The 11,461-nt window shown below is 44.0% G+C and overlaps 1 protein-coding gene across 1 annotated transcript in view; it reads right to left on the bottom strand.

Moving 5' to 3' along the window:
* Positions 1-4,067: 4,067 nt before the first annotated feature.
* Positions 4,068-11,461, bottom strand: part of LOC310875264 (tripartite motif-containing protein 2-like) — a gene marked incomplete at both ends in the record, with an annotated part of 7,598 nt that continues 204 nt past the window's right edge. Inside the window, 12 exons of the mRNA XM_083788444.1 lie at positions 4,068-4,220; positions 4,672-4,812; positions 4,922-4,992; positions 5,962-6,130; positions 6,660-6,827; positions 7,146-7,249; positions 8,153-8,348; positions 8,573-8,758; positions 8,936-9,074; positions 9,521-9,780; positions 10,337-10,517; positions 10,674-10,825. Coding sequence (XP_083644570.1) covers positions 4,068-4,220; positions 4,672-4,812; positions 4,922-4,992; positions 5,962-6,130; positions 6,660-6,827; positions 7,146-7,249; positions 8,153-8,348; positions 8,573-8,758; positions 8,936-9,074; positions 9,521-9,780; positions 10,337-10,517; positions 10,674-10,825 — 1,920 coding nt within the window. The remainder of the gene's footprint in view (positions 4,221-4,671; positions 4,813-4,921; positions 4,993-5,961; positions 6,131-6,659; positions 6,828-7,145; positions 7,250-8,152; positions 8,349-8,572; positions 8,759-8,935; positions 9,075-9,520; positions 9,781-10,336; positions 10,518-10,673; positions 10,826-11,461) is intronic.

Genomic DNA, 11,461 nt, shown 5'->3' with positions numbered 1-11,461 from the left:
ACTGACACAATGGTTGACTTACTGTACCAAAAAAGGCCCTGATTAGATTCAAACCTCAAAGAAACTGCACAATTTCTCATTTTATAGTCAGTATTTCTCCCTAGTCTCCACCAGCAAACTGAACCCTGAATATGTCTGACCGTAGGGTACGGTGCATTTGCACTTACTGTAGCCCACTGCTAAGGGAATGTTTACACTACCATGTTTTGGAGTGAGTTCGCCTCGTACCAACTTTATTCCTATAGCAACAGTGCATGTTCATGTTCTGGACAAATAACTGGCTGGAAAGACTTAAAGGATTAATGTGAAAAGTGGTTGTTATTCTCATTGACCAGCTATAGCCCAGGGCTTACAGTAAACTCTGAGCAAACACACACTTGTGGACTATTCCAGGCTTTAGCCTGGGGCTTATGTTAGTCCGGGGCTAAGCACAGAAAAGTGTGGGGAGATAACAGTATTACATTTTCCATATGCATTACTTAGAAGAAATTTGAAATTTTAGCTTTGAAGCTGGCCTAACAATTGCTAACATTTTGTATTAATTCCAGTGTTAATCAATGAGTCCCTATTACAATTTGTACAGCTTATCTGTAATAGTGGGGTGTGGACCTAGTATCGACACTAAAAGCTATTGGTTGGGTTAAGTACTGGCATATCAACATTAAATCTTTCCCCCAAAAATATGTGCCAAGTTCCTTTACAGAAACAATAAGAAAACTATTGACAGATTCAAGGCATCCTTTTACAACAATCAATATACAAAAACTATATCAAACAAAATTCCAACAATCAATGCAGGAAATTAGCAATCAAATGCCAACAATCAACACAAGAAATCAGCAGTCATGATAGACAAAATGTATAAAAAAGTGGGCACTTCATAATTCCAATGTACACGATGGAACACAATTAATAAATGGTGAGGTAAAAAATAACAATATAAAATAAATAAATACATGAATAAATACATAAATCAATTAATTTACTGTACATACATAAGCATACAATGCACTGCAAATGTGGGGTCATTATTAAAACAAAATCTTTAGGTTATTGATTTGCAATATTTAAGTAAAGCTTACTATATTTGGCTAAATATAGATCCAGTTGAGAGCTGTTTACCTGTACACATTCAACACCACATAAAAGGGATAGTTCACCCCACAATGACTTTGTTTTGTCGATTACTCACCTCTAAAGCCTTGAATTCTTGGATATTTCCAATATTTGATTGATTAGTGACATCTTCGTGCATTTATGTCTATTTACTAATGGCTCTTAACGTTAATGCTCTGAGCATTGTTGTTGTGGTTAATAATAATAATAATAATAGTTATTATTAGTATTAGTAGTAGTAGTATTATAAATGATGTGTATTCCGTAAATGCTAATCAAAACTGTACTTGTTTCACATCTGCAGTTAGCTGTAGCTCTACTTGAGTCGACAGAAACAACAGGCATGCTTTTATAGACTGACACCACAGCGCGTATTCAGGGCGGAGTCACCACCCCCGGGGGAAGTTGTGATTTGCTCTCGTTCACTGCAATGCAATTTGCGGCATTTCCAAAACAATATTGCGCAGAGTAGCGATTATCAAACGTATTTGCAATGCCATACATTGAAAGATCTGTTGCCCGTGGACAAGGCACGCTACCTCCGCAAGTTAGATATTATCGCCATAGATGTTTGTCCGTATGTGATTAAGGATTGGAAAAAGTTGCATTGGCAGCCATAGAAAAGTATTACCCCGGGCTAAAACCGGATGTGACGTTTTTGGGCGTTCCTGTCTTATGTGGTGTCAGTCTATCCACACTTTTCCTGGGCTGTGTGTGCTCCAGTTCCTGTCGATTTGATCCAATGAAAGCCAATGAAACTGGTCAGATGACCAATGATATCCAATGAAATCAACAGGAACTGGAGCACACACAGCCCAGGAAAAGTGTGGATAGGTATTCTGGCGTATAGCCGGGCAGTCTGAGAGCTCCGCCTACTGAAATGCTGAGTGTGTTTGGACGCCACTTTGAAAACCAGCGGTAAGTAACAAACCTACTCCCACTAGTTTCTACAGGTAACAAAATATATAAGACAGGAAAACATTCTATGCAGTGTTGCAGTTATGCTGGCGAGCACCACATCATTCTAGAACCCTCTGTAACAACAGAATGACATGTTATCTGAGAATTTGAGTACGCTGTCAATTACATCGTTTGTTAACATTGCTGAGATACTGGGCAAAGACAGGTGTGAAAACAGTATACTGACTCCCAATGATGTTGATCCTTTTCATCTGTGATATCACATATGATATAATATTAAACATATTTTCAAATATAGATGTCGGATTTATAGATTTCTTCGCTCTAAGCTGATTTTTACAAGAAAATAAAAATGATTAATGCTCGAACCAAGCATACGATAGATGCACTATATGCTTTGTCAATCAACCAACACATTCAGTCAAGCAATCGTGGCTATTGATGAATCTACTGTAAATACAATTATGAATACTAGAACACAGCATGAGCAGGACAGCACATTCCTTAATCAGACATTCCTAATTTACAAATGCGGGACAATGGCTTCAGATTTGTCGTTGCCTTGGGTCTGTCATAAACCTTAGTCAAGTTGGAAAGTATCCGAACCTGCAAATTAAAATAAATGTACTTACTGACACCATCATTTTGTTCATGAAGTCCAGTCCATTCATGTGAAATTGTTTTAAATAAAATGTGAATAGATATTTAAATCTCTGCACAAATTAAACTAAACTGTGGTGCGCAACAATGCACTCTGGGATATCCCAAGAACATTTTATGAACAGACCTCTTTTAGTCCATTGTCCGTTTAGACAACCCAATGTCTTCTCTTATACAGGACAGGAAGGCAGAGTGACATCCATTTGGTCAATCTTTTCATCTGTTCCCCCGCCTGCCTCCTTTCTCTTTTTTCATCCCTCCATTTTTTCCCTCCGATCCCACCATGCGTCTATCCATCCCTGCAGGAAGTGGTGTGGACGTAGCATGCTTCCTATAAGACAGTGGTTTTCAACCCGTTCCATATCAAGGTCCATTAGTTATTCTGCATTTGAGCCACAGACCACCTCTCAGACCCAAAGACTTAGAATATCTTCGGATAATATTTTGTACACATTCCCATGCTGTATTGAATTTTGATGCAGTATACCAGTAGGAGAGATGACAGGGAAACTAATAACAATTCTTCTACATTTTCTAATTGTGTAGACTTCTTGTAATTCAATCAAGTAATGCAGATGGGTTTAACAATAATTTAACTCTTGAGAGCATAAAAAGTAAAGCAATCATTTTACTCTCTCAAGAGTTAGTTAGAGATCCGAGGGTCCATTTGGTTTCCAACTCTCCATCATTTAGTCGGGGAACACCTGGAACCCCCCCAAGGACCACAGGTTGAGAACCACTGCTGTGAAACATCACCTCCTGTTTTCTCCACAGCCTTCCATTCTTTACACACCTCCATCACTTCTCCTCCTCCTCCACGAATCCGTCCCAACCATCTCTCCTCGGTTCCTTCAAGTTTTATCTGTCCTTGATGATTTGAAGCAGTGCTTTAATCATAAGTGACAACACAACATGCTGAAGGACATATTCCTCTAGAGTTCCTATGATAGAAAGACGTCATCATTGGGAACCGTCTCAGAACGTCATTTCAATTCCTCCCCTTTTCAATCCATCCATCAATGTGAAGGAAGTATTCGCACATCCACTTCATTCGGATGCAGGTGCATCCGAATCAGTGACAACTGAAGCAAACGTAAAAAAAACATTATTTTCACGAACCAAAAAATCCCACACACGGCTCTTGCTCGGGAGCCTCGGCTTTTATTTAAATTGACAATATTGTCAATTATTTTGTTCATGAAAATATGTTTCTTCATGTTTGCTTCAATCGTCGTCTATAGGGCGGCAGATATCGAGGCTGTAGTTACTCAGGTTCAGAAATATGGTTGAGCGGGTCTTTGGATTACTCAGTCCTTCCATCTGGACCGACGCATGCTGTCCGTCTGTCCGTCCGTCCGTCCGTGTGTCCATCATTGCAGGTAGCGGTAGACTTTGAAGCAGTGATTCCCCGAGTCGGCGACCACCACGTGTCCGTCCGAGGTGAGGGCCAGTCCCTGTGGACCGTAGAGCGGGTCGGCCGAGGTGTTGATGTAGGACAGGAAGGAACCGCTGCCGTCAAACACCTGGAGGTAGATTGATTGATTAAATACTGCATTAACAGTTTGTAAAAAAGCACAGAGAGAGAGAGAGAGAGAGAAAGAATGTAATAATACATACTGTACATGGATATAACCCATTCGTAATTCAAAATGATTCAACATTCTTTCTAAAATAGCAGATGCACTGTCCAGCTCGCAGCGATTTATGAACAGCCAACGCTAAAATCTTTTAATGGGTTAATTCTGGAGAGTTTTCGTATTGGTATTTTCTTTTTCACCGTCATCATACAGGACCTGTCTGTCTGTCTGTCTGCCTGCCTGCCTGCCAGCCAGCCTGCCAGCCAGCCAGCCATAAAGAATGCATTGGGCGTTTAAGTTAAATAACTCAAAAACTACAAAACATTTCAAAGTAAAACGTGCCAAAATCTGCCATTGAGCCCCATGTCTGTCTTTCTGTCTGTCTGAATCCTGGTACCTGTATGCGGCTGTTTCCCCAGTCGGCCACTATGATGTTTCCGTTCACATCGACGGCGACTCCGGTGGGAGCGTTGAACTGACCGTTCCCCTCGCCATTGGAGCCAAACTTCAGCACCAGCTCGCCCTCTGGCGTGAACACCTGGCAACAGAGACGGTCGCAGTTCAGAGCAATTCAGTTCACAATGCTTCATTCATTGGCATTGGTTATAGTAGAGTAGATGCTCTGTGAAAGGGAGAGGAGTGATCACCTTGACTGAGTGATTATGAAAGTCGGTCACTATGATTTCATTGTTGTTGTTGACAGCTGCAAAGTGGGGACCTGGAGTCAGGAAGACAAGAGGTTAGTTAGATCAGTACCTTCTCATGCTTGTCACCAGCAGCATGAATACACTGAACAATGGCACCAATATAAAAGTGGTTTAATATGACTTACGGGTTGCATTAAAAGCAAAAGCTAAAGTTAACCTATTAGCCCTTACTCTAAAGTAAACATTTATCTTAACGACTTAGACAATTAACTGACAATTGAAATAAATGAGCAGACAAAATGTGAACTGTCTGGAAGCTTATGAAGTCTATACTCTCTCCTTCTTGGATGAAATGTGTTTACTAAAGAGCTGGACAGATTGCAGACCCCTGTTATTGAACGAAAACTATAGCAATGACTACGGATCAAAATATTAAGCTTCAACTCTTTCACCAAGAACATTTTGTCTCAACCATAAAATATATAACTTACACTATGCTTTAAACTTATTGTAATCGCCTACAGTACAGTACTACCTGCCATTGTTGATTTTGTCGACTAATACTATGACGAAAAAGGTTCGTCGTACCGAAAAACTAAATGAAAACTAAGCCATGAGAACTAAGACTAAATATATTGACAATTTCGTCAACAAATAAAAACAAGACTAAAATGTTAGGGAGGGTTAATAGTGGAGAAGAGATCCAGTAGAACTAAAAGACAAGTCATTTTACGCTTGGTTGCATGCTGAAAATAGCAGATCTACAAGCTCGCAATGCGTCGACGAGTTGTGAGCTTGTAGATCTGCTGTAGTGCAAAGTGTAAAATCAGCCATTACGACGGCATCATGGCCCGCCAAAATAAATTTTAGTCGACTAAATCAACTGTAGCTCTAAGTCAACTAAAGTCTTATGACATTTAGTCAACTAGACTGAGGTGACCCAGCTGAGTAAAATGTGACTAAAATTAAATGTAAATCATTCAAAAGACTCTATGACTAAAACTGAAATCAAAGTTGGCTGCCAAAATCAACACTGCTACCTGCAAACTGTTTGTCGCCGTTGCCACGACTGCCGAACTTGCTGAGCAGCTTGCCAGTGGGTTGGAAGATGAACACGGTGCACGCCTTGTTGTCCACCACGATCACGTTCCCGCTCTGGTCCACGGACACGCCCTTTGGCCCCATCAGCCTGCCAGAGCCCAGCTTGGTCTGAGTCAACCAAGGAAAGACAATTAAGTCATTTATGAATTTTGAGTTGCAATTTTGGAAAACAATTTGTTAGTTAAGAAAACAAAAATTGTGTGATTGAAACATTAACACGGTTTGATATACAGTTATACAGAAAGGTATATATAGTATAAAAATGGTTAAAGTGGTTACACAGATGCTTTCACGCAAGTATAGTTAATTACACCTCCACCCCTCCCAGATGACACGGCAGTGCCTTGCACAGGTTGTCACCAGTGGTGTAAAGTACATTTATTAAGTACTGTACTTAAGTACTTTTTTTCTTTCTTTTTTTTTTTTTACTTTACTGCAGTATTTCCAATTTTCTGTACTTTCTGTATAGGCATACTTTACTCCACTACATCTCAGACACAAATATATACTTTTATATACTCCCTCAAGGACCCCTAGGGGTCCCCGGAGCCCACTTTGGGAACCACTGTCCTCCATGGCCGTATTGACACTTTTACTCAAGCAAAACCAACGTGAGTGCCTTTTCTGTCTCGCTGACCTTGAACTTGCCCTCGCTGGAGAAGATGCTGACCCACTTGTTGTCGTAGTCGGCGATGATGATGTCACCGCTCGGGTGCACGGCCACGCCCGTGGGGCGCTGGAGTTGCCCCGGCGACCGACCCCTGACCCCAAAGCGGCTCCTGAACTCCCCCTCGTTGGAGAAAATCTGGGCACCGACACGCGCGCACACGTGCGCGTGCACGCACACACACACACACACAAACACACGCGCGTCACGACACATTGTGAGTTTGTAGATCGGCTATTTTCAAAAGATTTTGTACACATTCTGAACTTGTGAAATGGGACATTCTGCAATAGGACCAGTGCTTTTACTTTCAGTAATTTGAGTACCAATTTTGATGCCAATACTTTTGTACATTTTGAATGCGGGACTTCTACTTGTAACGGAGCACATCTTCATTACAGTATTGATACTTTTACTTAAGCATTTGAGTACTTTTTTCCTCCACTGTGTTCACACCTGGACACACTGATTGTTGCTGTCAGCGATCAGTATCCTGCCCGTAGAGGAAGTGGCCACGCCCTGCAGGTTGGTAAACTCTCCTTTGTTTCTTCCCTTTGACCCTATATGACAGACAGAGAGAGAGAGAGAGAGAGAGAGAGAGACAGCCAGGAAGAGAGAGAGAGGGACAGAGAAAGGAACAGAGCAAGTAAACATAAGACAATAGTGCAATTCTTTGGGCTCAGTGGTTCTCAAACTATTTCATGTCAAGGAGCCCCACATTGACACGTGTTAGTCCACGGACCCCCGTTTGAAAAGATATGCCGCCAGGGACCCCCATAAAGATTTTTTGTATGGCCCCAGCAGTGATTCTCAACCATTTTATTTTCATTTCAAGGACCCCCATTTAATGGCATTTATATCTCTGGAACCCCAATTTATATTGTAAAATCAATGTTAATTTAACTGCAGTGTATAAAGAGTTACAGTCACATGAGGGTCCATTTGGTTACTAACTACAAACTCAAAGTGTTTTCAGAGCTTGTTAATCTGTTTCCTGGTCTGGTCGTTCATAGACCCGATTGTCCAGCGGAACTATAGCTATTCAGTATTCACTCCATTTTCATCAGGAAATTATAATTCCATAATATGCAAACATAATTACCTCCGGAAAACCTGGCCAGTAAAAAAACACGTTTTCTCTCTCCCTCTCTCTCTATCTCTCTCTCCCCCTCCCTCCCTCTCTCTCGATACACCAATTGCAAAGTTGGAGCAATGCACATGCATTTGAAGAGCTTCCAACACGAATGCTCAAAAGAGACCAGCTGATCAATTGTGTCACTGTGCGTGGTCGTGCAAACCACGCCTTTGGGAAGGCCTTCCAAAATACAAAAATGTAAATAGGGTCCCGAAAGGAGCTATATGTCGCCATGACCCGAGTATACTTTGACTAACTACATATTCTGAAGTGCCTATAGCTGTTTCCTGCTGTTAAGTGAAACAAAATTCATTGGATTCTCCCTCACCGATCTTGAACATGAGGTCGTCCTCGATGGGGTTCTGGTGTTTGCGTCTCGGGGTCCCCAGGGCACTGCTGGCTCTCTTGGAGCCCTTCTTCTTCTGGCCAGGGGACTTCCCTCGTCTCTTAGCCCCCTCAGAGGAGCCCGTGGACGTGGTGGCGTTGGCCGCGGAGCTGGTGGCTGTGGTGGTTGGAGGGGATTCCTGAGAGAGACAGAGAGAGAGAGAGAGATACAGTAGATCAGGTTATATACAAAACACAGTTGTGAACAATGCAAGCTACTTCTTAAACGCAAACAAAAAATAATTGTTCATTACATACTCTTTAGAGGGAGAAAGAAGAGTGTGCAACATTGTGCGTATATGCACGATAGAGTACACACAAGCCCCACCACACGCACGCACGCACACACGCACGCACAACTCACCTCTACGTCAGCTTCTGACATCCTGGCCACGTTCAGTTTAAAAGGACTTCCTTTGATGTGCTGGTCGTACAGCCTGAGGGCCAATGAGAAGTCTCCTTCTTTAGGCACTATGTAGAGGAACTCATACGTCCCATTCTTGTGATCCAAGATCTCACCGTCTACTATACTACCATCTGGAGTGAACACCTGAGGAGAGGGGAGGGGAAGGGAGGAGAGATTAGACATAGTATTTTGGATTTTCAATGTATATATGCCTGTGTGTGTGTGTGTGTGTGTGTGTGTGTGTGTGTGTGTGTGTGTGTGTGTGTGTGTGTGTGTGTGTGCGTGCGTGCGTGCGTGCGTGCGCATGTGCATTGAACACACCTCAGCCGACAGAATAGCGTTGCCACTCTTGCAGGCTCCCCCAGCCTTGTCTCTCGTCACTATGGTGACAGAGGCTGTATGTCCCACAATGCACTGCTCCAGACCTAAGCCCATGGCCTCACTCTGGCTGGCCACGGCGCTGAGGACACATTTCACAGTGTAGGCCTACAGTAACTACATATTTCACATTTCACAGTGTACAGTAACTATACATATTTCACATTTCACAGTGTACAGTAACTATACATATTTCACATTTCACAGTGTACAGTAACTACATATTTCACATTTCACAGTGTACAGTAACTATTATAATATACCACAATGTACAGTAACTACAAATTACAATATGACACCAACTGGCTGTATAACTGTTATATCGGCAGAAACCTCAAACCTCTTATTTGACAGTTTTGGGAGTTTTTTGTGAGGTTTCCAGGTTCCACCTGACAGAGACGATAAGGGCTGGACGTTGACCTTGATCTGTGACCTGTCTGTCTGTCTGTCTGTCTGCCTGCCTGCCTGCCTGCCTGCCTGCCTGCCCTGCCTGCCTGTCTGTCTGCCGTGTGTTGTTGCTAACGCTACCTGGTGGTGACGATGTTCCCCAGGTTGTGGATGGACTTCCGCATGCCGTCCGTCTCCAGCAGCAGGTCCAGCTGGTCGTTCTCCTCGGGCTGGCAGGGCAGGCCCTGGCTGGCCAGCCTCTCCAGTCTCTCCGCCAGCTCCCGCTCCTGCTGCAGGCTGTCCGCGCACGCCTCGGCGGCCATGGACTCGTCCGTCTCCTCGCAGCAGGCCGTGATGTCCCCCTGGCCGCGCACCAGGGAATCCACCTGGCCCTGCAGGACCTGGCGGTATAGAGACACACAGCGATTTTTGTGACCCATTTGTGTCAATTATCGAATGTAATCCCGGGCGCTATACACTCCCTCTGCCAAACTGGGGAGAGCCTGACAGAGGGAGTTTCCCTGGTTGGACGTAACACGTTATTCCAACCATGTAGAGCAGGATTACTGCATGTTTTTTGTGAGGGTCACAGACTCACGGGGGACACAAGGAGAACATGCAAACAAGTGTCCCCAGTGGGAATCGAACCCAGGTCCTTCTAGCTGTGAAGCGACAGTGCTACTGACTGCGCCACCGTGCCCCGTATAGCTCTATATACCAAACCTGCGACCTATACATGGGACCTATACCCATTCAGCTATGGGCGCCCGTACGTTGTGCAACTTACAGTAGAAACAAAGTTCGCCACAATTTAAGTCTCGTCATTGTGTGCCCGGAGCAGTGTGGTAACCTGCAGGTTTCGCAGGGAGGAATTCATTGGCTTTAATGAAAAGGCGTGCGTGCGTGCGTGCGTGCGTGCGTGCGTGCGTGCGTGCGTGCGTGCGTGCATGCGTATACCTTCTGCTTGAGTCCGTACGTGACCTCCAGCTCCATCAGCAGGACGCTCTTCCTCACATCCAGCTGCTTGTGCAGATCCTCGAAACTCGATTGGATGTCCTCCTCGATGGAAGCCCGCTGATTGGACAGCTGCTGAAGGATCTCTTTCAGGAAGCCCAGGGCATCTGAGATCTGTGGGAGCCTGTTGGGGGGGGGGGGGGGGGGGGGAGTTGAGTTGAGTTGCAATGCAGATGTGTGATCTGTGTGTGTGTGTGTGTGTGTGTGTGTGTGTGTGTGTGTGTGTGTGTGTGTGTGTGTGTGTGTGTGTGCATGAAAGCACCACCCCACTCCCTGTAACCTGTTATTTGCAGCCCCCAGTCTCTCTTGCAGTGTCTTGCGGTGCAGTTCCAGTGCCTGGCTGAGGGGGACAGTAGCGTGTGCCTCATGGTCCCCTGATACACAATCCTCACACACTGCACACTCACACTGCCTACAGTACACATCTGTCACCTGGAGAGAGAGAGAGAGAGAGAGAGAGAGAGAGAGAGAGAGAGAGATGTTTGTGTGAGATTCGAGAAGTGCTGCTCCAGCACCAGCACTGACTGAGTGATAAACGGTCCATTGCTGAGGTGGACGTTTGTGTTTGCACCTGAACAATCTAATAGTGAGTGTTTAGATTCAGACCGCTGTGTTTGTGTTGCATAGACATTATACCCTAACTTTATGTGATGGGTAGCTGAGTGTGTGTATGTGTGTGTGTGCGACCGTGCGTGCCTTTTAGTGCACCCTGTGCTCAACTGAATGTTAATTAACTAAGGCACCAAGCCACTGATTAACGCTAAAACAGCGATTTCTGTACACAAGAAACAAACAACATTGACTTTTGTCCGTGATATAGACTATATATAGCCTAGATAGAGCATAGAGTAACTACCGGTATAGACTATAGGCCTAGGCTGTTGTAACTTGTGTGTGTCCTCTCTGTTTGCATTACTTTGTGCATGCATGCGTGTGTCTGTGTGTCTGTCTGTCTGAATGATTGAATATTGCATATACAGTTTAAATTAAAGTGCAGCCTATAACAGCAGCAGCCTACATAAAAAAGCCAAGGGCTTGGAAAGTTTCCATTGTGGACCATGGAAACAT

This window comes from Protomyctophum parallelum (assembly GCF_964188405.1).
Source record: "Protomyctophum parallelum genome assembly, chromosome: 18".
Taxonomy (NCBI): domain Eukaryota; kingdom Metazoa; phylum Chordata; class Actinopteri; order Myctophiformes; family Myctophidae; genus Protomyctophum; species Protomyctophum parallelum.
This window is presented reverse-complemented; position numbering and strand designations above follow the sequence as displayed.